The sequence below is a fragment of the Lemur catta genome, chromosome 1 (genome assembly GCF_020740605.2).
Source record: "Lemur catta isolate mLemCat1 chromosome 1, mLemCat1.pri, whole genome shotgun sequence".
Taxonomy (NCBI): Eukaryota; Metazoa; Chordata; class Mammalia; order Primates; family Lemuridae; genus Lemur; species Lemur catta.
Genome location: NC_059128.1, coordinates 262,467,222 through 262,488,666, shown reverse-complemented (window position 1 = coordinate 262,488,666; position 21,445 = coordinate 262,467,222). Strand labels below are relative to the sequence as shown.

At 34.5% G+C, this 21,445-nt stretch overlaps 1 protein-coding gene across 1 annotated transcript in view; it reads left to right on the top strand.

Moving 5' to 3' along the window:
• Positions 1–900: 900 nt before the first annotated feature.
• TMPRSS15 (transmembrane serine protease 15) overlaps positions 901–21,445 on the top strand; it is a 138,461-nt gene continuing 117,916 nt past the window's right edge. The window contains exons 1-4 of the mRNA XM_045568726.1: positions 901–1,045; positions 3,873–4,003; positions 4,271–4,338; positions 16,084–16,235. Of these exons, the coding sequence (XP_045424682.1) occupies positions 901–1,045; positions 3,873–4,003; positions 4,271–4,338; positions 16,084–16,235 (496 nt within the window). The remainder of the gene's footprint in view (positions 1,046–3,872; positions 4,004–4,270; positions 4,339–16,083; positions 16,236–21,445) is intronic.

Genomic DNA, 21,445 nt, shown 5'->3' with positions numbered 1-21,445 from the left:
CCAATAAAACATGGGTCTATAAACGTGTAAGTGTGGTTATCTTAACCTGTTATCTTGTTATAATTGGCACATTTAAGGAGATAAAGTCTAGGACAAATGAGCAATGTCTTTCCTGCCCAGAAAATTTCCCTAAAAGAGAAACAAATATGTTATTCCTCTTATGGCAGCGACTCCCAGTCACTGGCAACTGCACAGGGCCATAAAGAGTTGCCCTATGATGCCTTGTTTAAGTGGACTTTTCTTCAAGATAAATCAATAGTGCCTTACACTGCGTAACTTCACAGGGGTGATGAAAAGTTTATAAAACTTCAGATAGTTTCATTAGAGACAGAGAAAGAGAGAGTGTGCATAAGAGAGAATATATATGTTATGCTTTACATATATCTGTGCCTAGAAGTTATTTTTGGAATGTCTATACCCACACATGACAAGCGAAGTGCCTTAATCATGATCTGAGTCAGAGGCTAGAAGGTAGATCTGTTAGGTACTTTCTATGAATATCAAGTGCACGTGCCTGATGACTAATTTTCTGTCATAAATCTCAAATTTTTTCCTAATAGTTCTCAAAGTGATGAAGGGTCATTTTTGTTTACAACGTGAATTTAATTTCATTCACCTTGCCAAATGGCCTGTTCAGGTGATTAACATTTACAACTCTAGGCATTTTTACTCATTTATGTCTTCTTAAAGATTAACTTCCCTTTTAATGATACTTAAGCAATAGAGACACAATGTTGCCAAAAGGACATATACAACTCCTTTACACTGACTAGTAGGAGTGGAGACAGGTTGTTGCTTTACAAATCTTGCTTAAAAATTTGAGCAATTTTGCTCTTCGGTTGGTGCAGGTATTTATATTCTGTCACAGTTCTTATATTAGTAAACCTTTAAAAAAGAAAAATGGGGTCACAAAAAAGTGTACCTTCAAGGAACCATTCTCTGAGCTCTTATGAAATCATGTTGGGAGTTCTCTTTGGCACATTAGTGGTGCTCTGTGTTGGATTAATTGCAGTATGCTGGCTGGCAATCATGGAATCAGAAAGAGGTAAGTCACATGGAGTTAGCTCCTAATGTTTCTCTCAGATGAGCGTACACACTCCAATCTCAGTTATCCTGTCAGGATATTTTATTCATTGCTGTGAATTCACAACAAGATATTTATGTTGCATTTAGATGCTTCTCTGTAGTTGACTTCATAGAATATTAGAAAAATTAGTTGGTATGTAATTTGAAACTTAATCCAGAATTCAAGCATGAGACTAGTTTCCTTTTTTGTTTAAATAAATGATGTTACATAAGGTTCTCAGTTTTAACAGATAACCAAGTAGGTTTCATGGCCCATGAGTTCATTTTGATATAATTTAAATCATAAATGCATTAAAACATTGTTGAAAATACAAGTAGATAAATATGTATAAGAATAATATGTTCATTCTCCTACTATAATAATATAAAACAACTTGGATGTAAATGTAGACTTATAAAGATCTCAAGCTGAGTAGCAACTTTTGATAAACAGAAAAAACTAAGAACTTCTAACTCTTATTTAGAGCTAACTTTGTAACAAGTTTTTTAAAAAACTTTAAATGTATTATTTTGCTACAAAAAACCTATGTGTGGTTATTGGTATCCTCATTTTACAGGTGAGGAATCTGAGACAGAGAATTTAGGTAACTGCTTAAGTTTGTGTCATTAGTAGTTAGCAGAAGTGAGATTCTAAACTACACAATCCAGGTCTAGAACTTGTGGTCTTATTTACCACTTATTCATTTATAGAGTACATAGAAAATAATTGAAGGCATAGTGATAACCTGAATACTAAGAGTTGATTTTTTTCTCAGACAACTATTACATTTTTTAAATGATGAATTACAAATGGACATATAAATTCTTTCTGAAAATTCACAGGGTAAGACCCTTTACATGTGAGTGATATTAGTTTTACCAAAAAAAAAAAAAGTCAGCTTTTGAGTTAGCTATTTTTCTCTATTAAATAAATAACTTTAAATTAGAAAGGAATAACCATGATTTATAGTTTTATAAATTAATTTTAGTATAATCTCTGGCCTATTTAAAAACTACAGCCATACACAAGGAATAGATTTTAAAGAAAAAGAACACTTGTGGATATTTTATATAGTTACACAAACTACTAAAAATTATACAGATTCATTTAGACTTTTATAAAAGTGGCTGTTTTGGTCTTATTTAAATGCTGTGAATAACTTCAAGGATGAATACGCATTTGGAAGTCCATTGAAATTGTTGATGCTCAATAAAGATATAAAGGGAGTTATTTTATAGATAAAATAGAAAATAAATATTTGTATATATTAATATGACTGAATAGTGAACAACTAAACTTATAAAGCTATTCAAGTTAAAGTTATAATAGAACCAGAGAACTTAAAACATACCACTTTTAATACAGATTATTTTTTTTTAGCATTTTCAGACATCATTTTAGACTTATGAAAAAATTGTATAGAGTTCTCATATAACCTATCTTTCCCTAATATTAATATTGGTACATCCACAGTGCAATTTTCACAGCCAAGAAATTAACATTTATATAATATTGTTAACTGAACCACACACTTTATTCAAATGTCACCAGTTTTTCCACTAATGCCCTTTACCTGTTCAGGATCCAGTGCAGATTCCTACATAGGGTTTAGTTACTATGCTTCCTTAGTCTCCTTTAATCAATGACAGTTCCTCAATCTTTCCTTTTCTTCCACACTTAAATATGCAAATCTCAATGTAATTTTGAATATTTAAAAAAACAAATGAAACAGTATAAAAATAATGTTGCATCAATTTTGCAGTGATAACTGTTTAGACTATATGTGAGTTTATTGTCTGAAATATTATTTTTAATGTTCCTCTGGACTGGAAAGTATGATAAATCCTGGTGTGTGGAGTCAGTCATTTTTATGTCCAACTCTAGAGCTCTCATTTAAGACTTTTACTACCTTGAGAAATTTTCTTAGTCATTCTAAGCCCTTATTTCCTTATCTCAGATGTTATTAACATCTTCTCACACCAAGTCATTGTGAGAATTACATACCATTATTATTGCATTTACTAATGATTTTGCCATTGTGTGAATTTCAGTAAAAACAATTTATTTTAAGTATAAATAGATATCAAAGAAAATATCTTGATAAAGGGATTATGCAGGACTTAATGGTGCATTTTATTATCCATGTTTATATTCAACTTTTTGGCCATTATTTTTACATTTTTTCCTATTGAGAATATATAATTTCTACAACATTCTCAATACTGTCTCCAATAAAGACAGTCACCATCTAATGGCAAAAGGTCATGCATGCCATTTTCGTAATTATTAGAATGAAAGAAATAGCTTCAAGGCTATGTTACAAACACTGAAATCCTCACAGCAATCCACATGTCAAAAAACAGTGGTGTCCCTGAATACTAGGTGTTTAAGAAGTATCTGAAAACAACTACAAAACTTTTAATGATTCACTTCTCACCATGTTTCCCTGAGTCAGTTCCCATAATTGGTGGAAGTTGATCAGTCCATGTGTCATCCAACAGGAATCTCAATAATAATAATAAAAAAATAATAATAAACTTAGAAGCTTAGACCTCAAAGAAAAGAAAAAAAAATAGAATGGAAAAAGTTTTTTAATCTTTTAAAACGACCAGGCAGTTGAAAAATAAAAAACAACAAAAAACAGCTGGTTTTGAAACACTAAGACTGCAAAGAAAAAGTGAGAACTACAGGTTACAGGGCCACCACGTTAAGCAAGACTTTACTTCTGTGTCTTAACAAAATGTGCCTATTCTCTTCTATGCACAAGTCACATTTTTTGTGTTTTGTTTCTCATTAATTTATTTAGATGCAGCATTTGGACAAAGTCATGAAGCCAAAGGGACATTTAAAATAACATCTGGAGCTACGTATAGTCCTAATTTGCAAGACACACTGTCAGTGGATTTCAAAGTTCTCGCCTTTGACCTTCAGCAATTGGTAGGAGACTATCTTTCTTCAGAGGGCTTGAAATTTCATAACAGTTTCACTGCTTACTTGTTAAAATATACATAGGTACTGTTTTCTCACTATGAAAAGATTAGCAAATAAATGTAGTATGCCCAAGATACTTAAAATATGAGTCCTATGACCACAGAGAAAATTGTCCCAATTCTAAGCAGAACATAAAAATCACTTTACATAAATTGTTGAACAAATGTTAAAATCTTAAATTTAATTCACTTTTTCAATCTTTGTATTTTTTAGATAGATGACATCTTTCAATCAAGCAATTTAAAGAATGAATATAAAAACTCAAGAGTTTTACATTTTGAGTGAGTACAGCTTAAAAATTTTCTACTGAGAGAAAACACAGAATCACAAATTAATTATTTTTGCAAATACGTGTAATAGTGTCACTATATATAGGAAAAAGGAGAATATTTAAAATAGTCAACATTTTTGTGAGGATTGAGAAAAGTGGCACAGCATACACTTTCATTTTAGTAGCTAATAATAATAACTTCTGATTATTGATCTTATATTAACATGTTTCTCTCTCCCAAGAATAAAATCTTGCAGAGACACACGGAGGTGGCTGAGGTTGAACATATGCAGATGCAGCTATAGTGTTTGATTTGCCACAGACATTTGGAATAAGTTTGTTCATTATTAATAAAATAATATGTTGTCATCCCACTTCATTTACATTGTAAGTCACAGTGGAGAGTGGACTTGTGCACTGTGGTACTAAGAGGGTTATATCCTCTAGGCTTGGAGCAAAGTGAGTGTTCAATTAATAAATCTTAGACTGATAGGATAATGATATAATTACACTATGGATAATTGAATGTAGAATGAATATATATATATGTGTGTGTGTGTATATATATATATATATATATATATATATATAAATTCTTGGAAGAACTTCCTAACAACTAGTTTTTGGATTTCTCACAATGAAAATTCATCTGTGTGTTTTTGTTGCTGTTGAGTCCAAGGGTGAAAGTCCAGGGTTTTCTATTCTGCCATTGTGCTGAGATCACTCTAAGTCTAAAGTGTTCTAAACTGCAAACTGCCAAAACGTTTTTGGGGTAAAGATAAAAATCAGCAGGAAACTTAGGGAAAAAACTGCAATTCCAGTTTGAAGCTATAAAATTAAGTTAAAAGAGAAAACATCAAAGAGAGTGTATTATATTAAAAATAGGAAAAAAAATGAAAGACTGATCAAGACTTCTTGTATCTGAAAAAAAAAAGGAGGAAAACCCTTCAAAATAATTGAGAATAAAGACACACACACAGAAGGGAAGAAAATATCCCAAAAGCTTAGGAAAAATGTAGATCCTATGACACAAGGTGGCAAAAAGGAAACTCACTGGTTAAGCCTCTATTTCAGGCCATTGCATTTTGTGATTTAAGTAAAATATATCATCTAATCCATTCCTCACAAAATGACTGTGAGGGAGATGTAATTATTCTAATTTATAAATATGGCACTGAGGCTTAGAAATATTAACTTGTTTCAAATCATTAACTTTTTAAAATTAATTAATTTATTTTTAAGTAATTTATTATTTTCTTTTTTTTTAATTTCAGAATATTATGAAGGTACAAACATTTTGGTTACATATATTGCCTTTGTATTGCCCAAGCCAGAGCTACAAGCATGGCCATTCCCCATACAGTGAGCTCTGCACCCATTAGTTATGAGTTTAGCCATCCACTCCTCCCCTCTCCCACCTGCCTGGCAACCGATGAATATTACTTCCATGTGAGCACCTAAGTGTGGCTCAGTTAGTATCAATTTGATGGCAAGTACATGTGGTGCTTGTTTTTCCATCCTTATGATACTTCATTTCGAAGAATGCCTCAAAGAACTAAAAATAGAAATACCATTTGATCCAGCAATTCCATTACTAGGCATCTACCCAAAGGAAAAAAAAAACATTTTATAATAAAGACATCAAATCATTAACTTGCTTAAAAGCTAGTAAGTGTCGAGGAATGTATTTGAATCCAGTTTTGTTTTTCTTCTGATTCATCATATATCCTCCTTCTGTATCAGGATTAGAAAAGCAGAGCCCAAAGCATACAGCAACTGGTTCTAGGAAGGGTGGGTTTACTTTTTGCTAACATAGATGAGTGGACTCAAGACGCAATGGAAAAGACATTTCTCTTTTTCTACAGAAATAAGAAAGGAGACCAGCCTGGGACAGGAGAGAGACCAAATAATGAAAGCCAGGATAAGCATGGAGAAGACTTTATGCCAGTTAAACACCTAACTAAGCTAGACCAATGGCAATAGCTCTTAGTTACAACTATCAATCTCCCCATATTCCTTTATCATGAAAGTAAGCAAGTGCTAGTTTTTAGGCTGCTGGTACCCTGCAACTGAAGGTACAATGGGACGGCTGCAAGCCCACAGTCTAGAATGAAAGCACAATGTGCAAGTTCTAGAGAAGAAAGCAGTGGTCTCTGTCTATGTTTTCATGGCATTACTACCTATAAAATGTGAATATTTATTAATTTTACTTTTACCCATTTACCATTTATTATATGCCGGGGCCTAAAAATTATATATTATCCTTGCTCTTACACAGCTTGCAGTCTAGTAGAAATTATTATAATTTTCTTGTTCACATTCTACATTGATGTTTAAAGCTTATGTATTCAATTAGATGAATAATCAGGAATTATAAAAACACCTCCAAAATTCACTTCTCTTATACTTTTCTCTCTAACAAATTATGTTATTTTTGTAAAAGTTAAGATTTTTAGCCCTATTTTGAAAAGAAAATGGCAAGTATATTGGGCTGATGGTGTTCCTGGCATACCAATTAGTTTAGTACCATTAGCAAAATGAAGTCTCAATACTAACCAGAATATCACCAAGTACTTGTGAATTTGTTCTTCTGTGTATCCTTACTACTATGCACCTTTGTGCATTACCTACTCTATTCCTCACCAGAGATTTGTGGGTTTCTAGATGATCAACCTTTGGGAGATTATCAATCTGTGGTTGACAGAGGCTAAGTAACTTTTTCAATGTTATGTTGATAATGCTAATGTCTGTCTATCTAAAACAATCATGCTTTTTCTCTACTACTAATTTTCGTATAAAAACTTACGACAGAGACTAGAGAAATGAGAGTTAAATTTACAGAGTCACATATTCAGGAATTATAGGATTAGTATTTGGAACATGTTTCCTAGGGACTATTCTTTCCCTCTGAATGTCTTATTGGATTCATTTCCTAAACTGTCCTAGGCTTTTTTGCCCAAAGTCCTATGCTTTCATCTTTGCATTTCTTTGTTCTTCACTGTCATTTTTAGCCTTTTACAGAATTAAACATTGTATGGAAAAACGTATGGGAGAATCTATACTCAAACCAGGTTTAACACACCTTATCTTCCAATCTTTTTCCCTTAATTTTTCTCTTTATTAATGGTTATACATGTGTTATTCTTCTCTAAATTATCAATGCTAGTTCCTAAAGTTGGCATATGGAAAAATACTAAAGAAATCGAAGTGGAATGAGTTAATTGAATTGAGTAGTAACCTTTGTAAGAATCCATTATTGGATTTGAAGGTGTGATGGTCCATTTAGAAGCCTGTAAACGGCTTTTTGAGCATTTAAGATTGTCATACTGTTCCAATTTGGCGGGAATTGATTATTTTTTCATAATGACTTCATTATTATTTCAGCAAAAGCTAGAGGCAAGACAAAGATGAGGTAGAGAGTCTACAGTAACTTTGTACTGTCACTATGGTTTATAGACACATCAAAATATGAAAAGTGTGTGTGTTTATGGGATGACACAGATGAATATTTAAAGGTCTGTTTTGTTGGAATGAAAATTGTAATCATTTCTTACCTTTTCTTTTACCTCTTCCTGAAAATGACACATTGTTGTTACATTTGTTTCATTTCAGGCTTTCAAAAATCAGCTCTTCAAATGTGATGTGATAGGAACTAAGTTACATTATAATTTCTGTAATCTCCAGAAAGCAGCATTTTTCTTATCTTCCCACAATGATCTTCAGTTTAGTCAGTTTATCCCTCAAATTCTATGAAAGGTACAGCATGCATTAAAATAGAACATGGAATGCAAAGTTGAAACCACTTTATAATGGAATACAAGATTTAAACAAAAATATTGTTCTATACTTTGCACAAGTAGAGAGCAGACCTATGGTAAAGACAAGTACTTTAAAAAATAAGCAAAACATGCATTAAGATGGCACTGGAAAACTGAAGCAAATATTTTTGTCCTCTCAACATAGGGTTAAATAAATGTTCATTTAGTTATCCATTCATTCTCTCTTTTATTCAACAGACATATATAGGGCTTGCTTGGACCCATGCAATTAACTACGTTCTGAGAATACAGATACTAAGAGAAAGCCTGTTATTAAGGAGCTCATTCAACCGCCATCATTAAGACATTTTCTCTTGTGTTGATGTATTTAGAACTGTTTCAATCTCTCTCTCTCTCTCTCTCCCTCTCTCTCATAGGCTATTAGGTTTTTAATTGCCTACCTACAAAGAGCACCTTAGAGTTAGGTGACTAATATATAACAGTCATTAATAGAAAGTTAAGTTACAAGGAACCTGTGAAGATGAAGGTATAATCCTGCTTTGAGGAACCTAAAATACTGTTGCAGAGATACTGCAGAATCAAGAAATTATAACTAATGTTACTAGGCAGTACATGGCAAGTTGTGTATACAGTTTGTGCTACAGTGCAAGAAAAAGAAAGACATACAATGATGTAGTCTAGCCTTTGCTTAACTGTTTTGGTCTGGAATGCTCACAGCCTCAGAAGAAAGTTCATTCTAGTCCAACAAAAGAAGAGATTCATACTGCTTAAATTGGATTCTCTTATATATCTGAAAAAAAAAAAAACAAAAACAGGAATCTATTTTCAATATTGCTGTGGACATCCTACAAACAACCTATTGAATAATTATTTTTTTAGCTTGTTTTGTTTGTTGCTGTATAACTTCAGTTACTAGAACACACTTTATTATTCTCAACCAAGACTTTATTTCTTTGGCTCTTACCAATTGATCCTGGTTGTGGTTATTAGTTTTTTAGAGAATAAATGTATCTTCATTTTCATATCCCCATCTTTCAAATACCTAAAGACTGTTTCTTCTGTTACCACCCTAAATGCAGGTGGGCTCCAGGGTTCTGTCTCAGAAATTCCCCTGTTTGTCTTCTCCCATTCTCCACTGGCTTCTGCATCAGCCCTACCTCAGGGTCTGCACACTCTCAAAAGCATCCTGCTTTCTCTGTTTTCTGTACATTTTCATTGATTGGACTCCCGTTTCTCTCCTTACTATTGCATCCATTCTTACATTCTATCCCTACAGTCCCTTAGGAGCCAGTCCATGTCACCTCTCCAAGGATGCGTAACTGATGCTCTAGTCTGGGTTAGGTCCGTCTTCCCCTCTTCTCATTTAGCACATTGTACCTGCATATAAAGTACAGTCTTCACACTGCAATGTAATTTTCCATATGCCTGTCTCTATGACATAGCCTGTCATAGACTATGAGGTTCCTCAGGGCAGAAAATGTGTCTCTGATACCTGTCTTTTCAGACCTAACTAATGCCAGCCTCAGAGTGAGTGCTCTATTAAGTCCTTACAAATGAATGGAAAATTTATTTAGCATCTATTATTAATATATTGAATATTATGTTAGATGTTAGCATATTTTTCTTTATTCCTCATCATTCATATATATATATACTCTTACCATGGCTTTAACTTTCTGGTAGAGTAGAATTTTAATTTTAAAATTCTAAAATAGTACTCTGGAGGCACAGATGAGTTAATGTCTCCCTGATGTGGAAAGGTGGGTCATAGAAGGTTTTGTGAAAAATATGGGATATAGTCTGAGAACCATAGGTAGGGACTAATTGAGTAGAGAAGAAAAGAAAAGCCTTTTCTGGTAAAGAAAGAAGAATTAATATAGCATGTTGAGGGTATAATCTGGCTATCATTGAAGTCCACTAAGAAGATGTTGAGACATCATGAGTATGCTGAATGTAAACCCAGGGGTCCGACATGAAACTTGTGCCAAATGAGAGCCATAGCGACCTGATAGGCTACTGGAGAAATGCAATGAGCCTGACCTTATAGACAGGTTAGTCTCCTATCTTGGATCAGGAACAATTGAATCAAAGAGCCAGGGGACAAAGATAATCAATACATGGTCATTGCAAAGTCCTGACATTAGCAAAGGAATCCTCAATTCTTAGTGATGAAGTAAAGGCAGGAGGGTCAAATCAAAGGTAAAGAGATCATGCTTAGAGAAACAACGACAGAAGTCATATGAAGATTATTTAATGGTCAGGAGGGACCTCAGGGCCTTGTCATTTCCTGTTAGGGCACAACTAATCCTATTAATTAAAGACACAATAAAAGGGGGGAAAGCTTTATCTTTTATACAAAAGAGTTCAAAAGAGTTTATTTTTTCTCTTTCTTGCTCTCTTTCTTCTTTTTTTTCTCATCTATTTATCTATCTATAGTTATCATTCTTTATCCCATTATTCTTGACATCTTAATCCCAGTAGCTGGTTCTATATCCTTCTGCTATCTTCATTCTTACCTATGATACAGAGGCTTTTGCTACTGTTTCCAGAGCTTGTTATCTCTGATAGCCTCTTTCATTGTCCCAATATCAGGACTAGAAGGAGACATGTGGACTCCCAAGAAATCTTAATTATTTTTGCTTTTTCGAAGTGCTATTTATAAAATATTTATTAGGTATTCATTTTGTGAGTGTAAAATCATACATACAAATAGGGTTTTTTTTTTTTTTTTTAAATTCACTTTAAGCAATTTGTCTACTTTGGAGTGAAGGAAAGAAATTTCTCTTCCATTTTTGTAGAGGACTGAGTCTGGAGATTTGCAGTGAAGCATCAATTCAGATTTAGTTCTGAAAGGTTTTATCCTCCCTGTAGGAAAGGTATCCCAGGTATCTGTCTCTCCTTAATTGGGCTCTGCCTACTGAATTCCATACAAAATGGACAGTATCCATTGCAGGGTTTATCAGAATAATTTTGGTAATGCAACCCTTCATGTTCACATGTCTACAAAATACTGGATATCTTTATGTTTATTAGATTGGCAAAATTTGCTGTACATAGACTTTTATACATAGGCCTGGTGAGCTATCAAAATCCCAGCATTTTTCTTTGGTGTTTAGTAAGTAATCTTTTATTTCTCTACATGGAAAAATCATTATATTTGAAACTGTAAATTATTTGAGCTGAGGAATTATTTCTTTTCCCTCCTAGGAGCTACCTAGGAGGCCAGTATTGTGCCCAAATCTTGATAAATATTTTATAATGATTCTAAAATAATGTACTTCATCAATGTAGAGCTATTTTCCCCTGGTAGTAGTTGAACTTTTAAATCAGAAATGAGTTTTTGAGAAAATGCAATGCAAAGGAATTTCATGAAAATGTCTGTAAGATAAATTATAGGTTGTTACTTTGGGAGACCAAGCAGGGGAGGATAAGAAAAGGAATTCAGAAGTGGAAGGGAGAGTAACAAGGAAATGTTTAGGATTACTTTGAATAATCACATATAAATAGATATATAGCAGTAATAGGAGAAAGTGACAGATTCATCATTAGCTTTATAAATTATTTTAATTTTAAAATCCAATTGCTAAAATCAAGGAACAGAAAAAACTAAGTTCTCACCTTACTAACAATATCCATACCAAATTTTAAAAATATATCTAAAAATCCTTTAAAATACCCATTTCATTTTTTGTTACAGATTTTAATTAAATTCACACCACATCTTTGTGCGTATGTATATGGTCAAATTATAGCACTCAGAATACTAAACATAGTTACTACTCTGTTTCCTCTTACTCTTACAAATATTTAATGCCAACCCCTGCCACCTGCTAACTTTATAATTGTGTGTGTGTGTGTTGGGGTCGGTGGAGGGGAGCTGCTCTGCAGGATAAGCAAATGGGTTGCTCTCCTTTGGAAACACTTTTCCATCATTCTGCTTTGTGGAGAGTGCTTTGACTCAAAGAGCATTTAGCAGTTGATTCTTTTAATAAAGGATTGTTTACCCTTTGTGGCAACATGCACAAAATAAAACAGTTTATTTTGCCCTTTGAGCACCGATAAGTCACAAAGTTAGGAAACGAAAGGCTTTTGTTTACTCAGCAGCCCTTAAGGTTATCAATATCATTAAGGAAAATATGAGATAAGAAACATTTAGATCTATTACACACAGGCTCTCTGTACAATGATAGGATTTATCTGCTTTATAAAAAGACTCAGCTGCACTTGAATGTTTATAGCAGCACAATTCACAATTGCAAAGATGTGGAAACAACCCAAATGCCCATGAATACATGAGTGGTTTAATAAAATGTGGTATATGTACACCATGGAGTTCTACTCAGCCACAAAAGACAATGGTGATCTAGCACCTCGTGTATTAACCTGGATAGAGCTGGAGCCCATTCTACTAAGTGAAGTATCACAAGAATGGAAAAACAAGCACCACATATACTCACCATCAAATTGGTATTAACTGATCAGCATTTATGTGCACATATAGTAGTAACATTCATCGGGTGTCAGGCAGATGGGAGGGGGAGGAGGGGATGGGTATAATCACACCTAATGGGTGCATGACACCATCTGGGAGATAGACACCCTGGGCAGGGCAAAGGCAATATATGTAACCTAAACATTTTTACCCCCGTAATATACTGAAATAAAAATAAATTTAAAAAAAAAGAAAGTGAAAAAAAAAAAAGCAACAGACTCAGCTTTTCCACTGGACCAAGTACCTTGAAATGAAAATGGCTATCATTTCATTTTTTTTTTCTAAAGAAAGAACTCTCATTTACCTTAATAAATGAAATTATTACTAAACTACTAAAATAAGAGCTTCAGCTTTCTTATAAGGAGAAACACAATTGGTTATTGTTATTCCGTGATTTCTATTATATATCTCTCTTATCTCAACATTTACACTGAATAAGAAAAAAATACTTAAAGCATACAACTGTATGTGGATATAGGGTATGCAACTCCTGTCCTTGCAAAGTATAAATTATTAAATGCAATGTATAATTCACAACTAAGAAAACACATCTTTCATACAAAAATGTTTTATGCCTGAGGATGAACTAATCCAGTTACTTTCAACTCAGTGAAGGAAAATTCCTGATTTGCACTTTCTCTCCTGAAAATACCTTACCTCTTTCATTCCCTAACTTAGGTAAAATAAAAGCAAGTGTTCATATTAAAATATGTGAAATTACATAAAAATAAAATACAGATTTAATAAGAATTAAAATTTTCTAATGTGCAACCAAGGATAAGATGAAACAGTGGGATTGAAAACAGAGAAAATAATGGACATTATTCACCCTCACTTTATTTTAATCCTGTCCATGTAACTGTTTTAGGTGGTAAGTTTGGTTAGGGAGACATAAGGTAAAGAAGAAGAAGAAAGAAGATAAGAAGGAGGAAGAGAATAAAAGGAGGAATAGGAGGAGGAGGAGGAGGAAAAGCAAGAGGAGAAGGAAGATGAAGAAGGAAGACTCCGTCTCTTGAAAGTATTAGAGGGATAAAAATATCTTTGCCTTCTCCCAAAAAATATCCAACTAGCTATTTTCCTCATCTATTTGTGTATAAAGTTTTGGTTACAATGCAAGATAACAAAAACCCAAACTTGCCTCTAAGGTGAATGTGCTGTAGTCTCTTTCCTGCTGACATACACTTCATGATAGAGTTGGTATTAATAAAAGTGGTGTCAGGGATGGGGGTGTGGGAATTACATATAAGCATATTAGAAAGAGAGACAGCCTAGGTTTCATTCCTATCTCTGACACTAATAAGCTGTATAACCCTGGGCAAAGTTACCTACATTACCCTTAGCCTCAATATCTTTATTGCTTAAATGAAAATGTTAGCCAACATCAAGTGCAAAGATAGAGTAATCATCCTTTTCTGGAGCTTCTATTTATATAAATATGAAATGAGGCCTGAGAGTTATATTTCAGTTAGGATTTTTAAAATTTCAATTAACATAACACATAACTAAAAATGCCTTAAACAATAAGTGTTTATTAAATGACATCACAAGAAATCTGAAAGTTTCAACACAAGTTAATTTGGTGGTGCAATAACAATGACATAGTCAGGGATTCAAGTCCTTTCCTTCCTGCACTATGATGTGTTTAGCCTGTCAACAATGGCTTGCCTCATGGCCTTAAGACAGATGTGGCAGTTCCAGCAATCATATGGAGACATAATGTTCAACAAAGAAGACCAGTAGTCTATTATGAGAGGTTCTTTTATTAGATATGGAAAAGTTTTCCAGAAGTTTCCCTTCAGTCTTCCCCTGAAATTCCATTGACAAGGGCCGGGTCATACACCCATGAATAAAACCAAGTTTGACATGAGGAATGGTTAAAGAAGATGTCATCTTTCCTGAGCAAATGGAAGCTTATTCTTCAGTGAAATTAGGGTTCAGCCAGCATGGAAAAACTGACAAGTGAGAAAGAGTAGATAAAAGCAGTGTCTGTGACAAAATGTAACATTACCAAGGATGACCCTGATTCCATGTATTGGTAAGTTTGGGGAACCCTGAGCTAAACAGTTATTAAGTCTTTTCATTTACAAAATTTGGTTACTATGATTTAAGGAAATGATTGGAAAGCTAAACTTAACATTTTAGAAAATTTATTTAATAGATGTGAAGTATGAAAATATTATGAGAGTATCCTATTCATTTCAAAAAGGAAAAACCAGCTACAAGGAAAGGAATCACTTCTGCTAAACTATGAAACTGAATAGTGGCATAGACATTAAGAAAGAATATCCTACCTAGTCTACTGTGGTCTTTCAGGAATATTGTGGTCCTATATACAGTCATGGAGGAAAAAAATAACATTTCCTCTATGTTCTATCAGGATACATAGATGGACAGACCAATATATAAAGAACTCTTTTGGAGTTAACAAAGTTCTTCAAGAAGCTCATAAACTTACAGATATCATAAGAATATGTGAGAGTAACTCCTATATTTCAAAACCAGCAAACATATGACATAAAATATGGTTTTCCCTCGTCTGTCGTCTGTCTCCTAAGGAATCGAATACATCCTGGGTACCCCCAGCTTACTGAGTGGGAGAGAGTAATTATCAGAGCTAGAGTTTGTCTCCCAAGTGGTGTATACTAAAAAGATAGCATGAAGCAAATAGAATGTAAGCAGAACAAAGATCTCTCAAGTATCCCCACTGGCCAAAATTTTATTCATTTTTATCTGTCTTTAAATTGAAAAAAAAAAAAACCAACTTTGAAAATGCATGCTACAGAGCAGGGAACAAAATAAAAGGGAAGATGATAGGGCTAAATGATTGAACTCTAATCTTATGATCAGAGATCATGTAGGCAAGATAACCCCAACTCAATCCTAGGAGTCCTTGTCCTCTTTCTATCCCTTGAAATGAGGATATATTTTCATATTTTATTTTAAGCAAAATAAAGAAGAAAAAGTAGATTAGTTGCTGTAAGCTTGTTATCAGGACTTCTTAAATTATATGGAAATATTTTCTTTGAAACCAATGAAACTACCTTAGAATTCTCTTGACTTAGAAATCATCCACCCTTAATCTCTTCAAACAGTAAAATCACAAATCCATACCCTTCACCTCTTCAAACAGTAAAATCAGAATAAGTGCCAGGACACCATGTGATTTTGTTTAATTTAACACCAGTGACTCTAGGAACAGCTTGGCCCAGGGATTAGTATTCTAACTTGAAACTCAGAAAACTCAGATTCCAATTTTGGATCTACTTGAAAATTTGTCTTCTTAGAAAAGCATTTACATTTTAAATTCCTATTTCTTTAACTCATGAAATAAAGATAATATTTGATATAAACTACCTTACACAGGTATAATGAGGATTAGGAAGGTGATAACTACAGAGAATTTCAAAGATATTTTAAATGAATTGAACACAAATCACTTGAAGATGGCTGATTTTTTCCTTGTATATCATCTTTTGTTTCGCAGAAATGGCAGCATTATAGTCATATTTGACCTTTTCTTTGCCCAGTGGGTGTCAGATAAAAATGTAAAAGAAGAACTGATTCAAGGCATTGAAGCAAATAAATCCAGCCAACTGGCCACTTTCCATATTGATTTGAACAGCATTGATATCTCAGGTATCTGTGAACATTATTTGATTTCTTTGAATCGTTAAGCTATGAAATTAAAATTCTAGCAATATACCATGGAAGCAGTGGGATCATCCTTGACTTTAGGAACATGTATTATTGCCTAAAGTGACACATTTACATGAGAAAAGTGAAATATGAAGAAACCATACTTGAAGAAAATTATCAGTGAGAAAAAGTTTGTAAAATATCAAATATCAGAAAGATTCTGAAAATGTTGGCATGCATAAATGTTTGTGAGTCTTATAAATTCCTTGCATTGGTCAAACAAACTCTGACTTTTCAGAAACTGTCTATCAGAAAGTGACCACTTAACACTTTCTTATTCAGTTATACGCTTGGCTACATTACAAATTCAAATGTCAAGGTCGAATTTCTAATTGGGAAGCTAAAAGAAGAAAAAAGAAGAGTTAATGAGTTTACTCCTTCCCAGTTATTTATAAAAACTAAGATTTTATTTCTTTTTTTTAAATTTCAAAACTTGAAGGGAGTACTAATGTTTTTGTTACACGGATACCTCATATAATGTTTAAATTGGGACCTTTAATGTGCTCATCACCAGAATAGTATTCATTGTACCTGTTAAGGAATTTTTTATCCCTCATTCCCTCCCATTATCCCCCTTCTTGGTTTCCAATATCGCTTACATGTCTTTGTGCCCATGGTGACCATCATTTAGCTCTCAATTATTAGAGAGTACATGCGGTGTCTGTTTATCCATTCCTGAGATACTTCCCTTAGGATCATGGTCTTCAGTTCCATCCAAGTAGCTACAAAAGACATTACTTCATTCTTTTTATAGCTGAGTAGTACGCTGTGGTGTGTGTGTGTGTGTGTATGTGTGTGTGTGTGTATTTAGTTTCCATCTCATTTAGTTCTGCTATGATCTTTGTGATATCTTTTCTTCTGCTGCCTTGGGTTTGTACTTCTTTTTCCAGTTCCTTGAGGTGTGACATTAGGTTGTTAATTTGTAATATTTCTGTCTTTCTGATGTAGGCATTTAAGGCTATGAACTTTCTTCTTAGGACTACTGTTTCTGTATCCCATTGATTTTGAAAGCTTGTTTGTCCTTCATCATTCAGTTTGAGGAACCTTTTGATTTCCATTTTATTTCATCATTAATCCAAGAATCGTTCAGCAACAGGTTCTTTAATTTCCATGACTTTGTATAGATTTGAGTGTTTCTCTTGAAATTGATTTCTTATTTTATTCCACTTAGAAGTGGTCTGAGAAGATATATGGTATGATTTCGATTTTTTTTTGAGTTTTCTGAGACTTGTTTTGTGCCCTAATATATGATCAATCTTGGAAAATGTCACATGTGCTGATGAGAAGAATGTATATTCAGTAGCTTTTGAGTAGAACGTTCTGTAAATGTCTGTTAGGTCCATTTGTTCTAGAGTCTTGTTTAAGTCCAGAGTTTCTTTATTGATTTTCTGCTTCAATGACTTGTCCAAAGTCCCCAGCAATTATGATGCTACTGTTTATGTCTTTGTTTAGATTTAGCTGAATTTGCTTTATGAATATGAGAGAACCTGTGTTAGGTGCATACATATTTAGGAGTGTTATGTCTTCTTATTGCATTGCTCCCTTAACCATTATATAATGATTGTTTTTCTCTTTTGTTTTTTGATCTCTCTGTTGATCTCATGGAGACAGAGAGTATAATGATTGTTATAAGAGGCTGGAAAGGGTAGAAGGGAATGGGGGATAAAGTGGGGATAGTTAACAGGTGCAAAAATATTATTAGATAGTTAGGATGAACAATATTTGATAGCACAGCAAAATGACTGTAATCAACACTAAGTTAGGGTATACTTTAAAATAACTAAAAAAGTGAAATTAGAATGTTTTTAATACAAAGAAATGATAAATGGCTGAGGTGATGGATACCCTAATTACCCTGATTTCATTAATTCACATTGTATGCCTGTATCAAAATGTCATATGTACCCTATAAAGATATTCAGCAATTATGTACGCATAATAATTAAAAATTTTTAAGTCTATTTTATCTGATATGAGAATGGCTATACCTACTCTCTTTCGGTTTCCATTTGTGTGGAATATTTTTTTCCATACCTTTACCTTGAGTCTGTGTGGGTCCTTGTGAGTTAGATATGTTTTGTGGAGACAACATGTACCTTTGGTTTGTTTTTTGTCCATTCAGCCAGTCTATGTCTTTTAAGTGGGGTATTAAGACTCTTCACATTCACTGTTAATATTGATATGTGGGATATTGTTCTGTTCATCATGTTGGATAACTTGTTTTGTTTTATTTCTTGTGCTATTATTTTATTACAGCTGTGAGGTTTAACTTTTGGTTATTTTTACACTGGTGGGTATCTATTGTACTGTCCCATATATAATGCAGTTTTGAGTATTTCCTGTAGGGCAGTTCTAGTAGTGACAAATTCCCTTAGTGTTTGCTTGTCTGGAAAAGTGTTTTTTTTCCATCATTTATGGAAAAAAGTTTTGCAGGATACAAAATTTTGGCTGGCAGTTCTTTTTTTATTTTTATTTTTTTAACAAGTCTAAAAATAGGGCTCTAATCACTTCTGGCTTATAAGGTCTCTGCTAAGAAGTCTGCTTGCTGTTAGCCTGATGGGTTTTCCCTTGTAGGTTAGTTTTTGCTTTTGTCTTGCCACTTACAGAACTTTCTCCTCCATTTTGACTTTGACCATGTCAATGGCTGTGTGTCTTGGAGACGTCCTGTTTGCTATGAATCTTCCTGGTGTTTGATGACCATATTGTATCTGAATATATGAATCTCTGGTGATACCAGGGCAGTTTTCCTCAATAATTCCCTTGAATAGGTTTTCCATGGTGTTTACTTTTTCTTTTCCCTCAGGGATGTCTATAATTCTTATATTGGCCCAGTTTGCATAGTCCCCTGTCACTTCTCTGAGTGATTGTTCATTCTTCTTTATTCTTTTTTCTGCATCTTTGAGTGACTGGATTAGTTGGGTTAGTTTGAAAGTCTTCAAGTTCTGAAGTTCTTTCTTCTGCTTGATCTAGCCTATTGTTGAACTTTACTGCTATATTTTTAAATTCTCTAAATGACTCTTCATTTCTTTAAGTCCTATTATGTCTTCTTTTATGCTGTCTATCTCTTTAGTGAGTTTTTCATCTTTTGCATTCATACCCTGGAACAATTTTTTTGGCTTTCTTATGTTAGTTTTCAACTTTCTCTTCAATCCCATTTATCTTATTTTGCCATCCTTATTCTGCATTCCATCTCTGACATTTCAACAACTTCCTTTTGGATGGGATCCACTGCTTGAAATCTATTGTGATCCTTTGGGGTATCAAAACAGCTTGTTTTTTCATGTTGCCAGTTCTTATTCTGGTTTCTTCTCTGAAATCTCTTCTCTCAGCTCAAGACAGATAAGTTGCAGTGCACTTGTTCTCCTCTGCTGGGACCCTCCTACTTAGTGCAAAGCAGAGGTCCCTGGATGGTGCGCTTGTGTCTGACTCTGGAGGATTGACCTGACACAAAATAGGAAGATGCACTGTAAGCATTTAACACTGCTCTTCTGCATTTCCTGCTTTACCATTCCCTGTGGTTGTCACTGGCAGTCCCCATATTGCAGAGTGAGACCCACCTGGTTCTGTCAGCTGTGGTGATTTTCACCTTGAACCAGCTTGAGAGCTGCTCCACTTAGATCTGTGGGTAGCAGCATTTGTCAGCCTGTGCCAGCTTGAGTGCAGCTCCTCCCATGCCCACAGGTGGTGGTGATTGTCTGCCCATGCTGTGGCTTGAGAGCTGTCTTGCTCAGATTTGTGGGTGACAGTACCAGCTTGAGCACAATGCTGCTCACATCTTTAGGTGGTGACATTTGTCAGCTCACGTTGGCCTGAGAACTGACTGGATTAGATCCACAGGCATCAGTGTTATTGGCCTTTGCAACTTGAGTGTAACCCTGTGCGTGCCTTTGAGTGGCAGCGATTGACAGCCCACACTTGCTTGAGAGCCGTCTGGCTCAGATCCGTAGACAACAGCATTTGTCAGTGGGAACCAGCTTGAGTGCAGTTCCACCCATGTCGACAGGTGGCAGCAATTGTTGCCCTTCCTAGGGCCCCTGGCAGCAGTGGAGGTAAGCAGCTCCTGCCCACAGGACTCATAAGAGTGCTTGGCCTCCCTGCTCCCTCCCTTTCCCAGGACTGACAGCTGCTATGGGGAAGGTGCAGCAATGCATGTGACCTCTGGGTAGAAACAGTGCTCTAAATCTAAGATTTTAAAATGGCACCAGCCACAGTGCCCAGGGTTTGGTCAGCCAATGAGTCCCTGCTGTGCTTTCTCTCCTGAGCAATGCTGCAGCACAGTCTCCAGTCAGCTCCTTATGTCAGTCCTGTGGCTTTCTGAAGTGGAGGGTCCCTCTTGCAGCTCAGATAGCAATGACAAGAGACAGACAGTGGGAAAAGTGTTGAGTCCTAGGATTCTCTCTTCTGTCCCTTCCTCACGTATGCACTCGTCTCCACTGTGTACCTGCAAACTGCAGAACAGGTTGCCTCTCTCCCCTCTCCCTCACTTTGGGTGTCTTCTGTCACCTCTCTTTTGATGCACAATGCTCTCTCTTAGACGAGTGATCTGAAGATGGATGTCCACTCACCACCTTCAATCCCCTCAATGAGAGTGGCATGTACAGGCTGCTTCTTCTAATCCACCATCTTGGCCCCCTTCCCAATTTATTTTTAAAATGATAAATAATTTTTAATACAAGAATAAACCAAAGGAGAAGAAATATGGGACATCAAAAATAACAGCAGAACACTATGTTTATCAATGCTAAGAATGTTTTAAATTTTCCTTTCTAGTTATCTTCCATTCATTCCAATTTACAAACATTTACACTGTCCTTATTTTGGTTGAAAACAACAGTAATTTTCCAGGCTCATCCAGATTCACAATCACATATCCATAAACCTAGGGACCAAATATGTTTTGGAATTCAGAAATTGCTGGATGTTAGAAAGTTAACCAATGTATAAATATCCACACCAAGTAGAATAAAGACAAACTGTCTTAATTATTCAATTATTTCAACTAGTTTTGATACAGAATGAGATCAGTCAGTATAGGTTTGCCTCTAACTCACATATATAAAAACATGTTTTGTTTTATGTTAACTTTTCATTAGTACATATGAAATTATGGACCTCTAGTTGCTTTTCTTTACAGCATTGGTTCGTAGAGC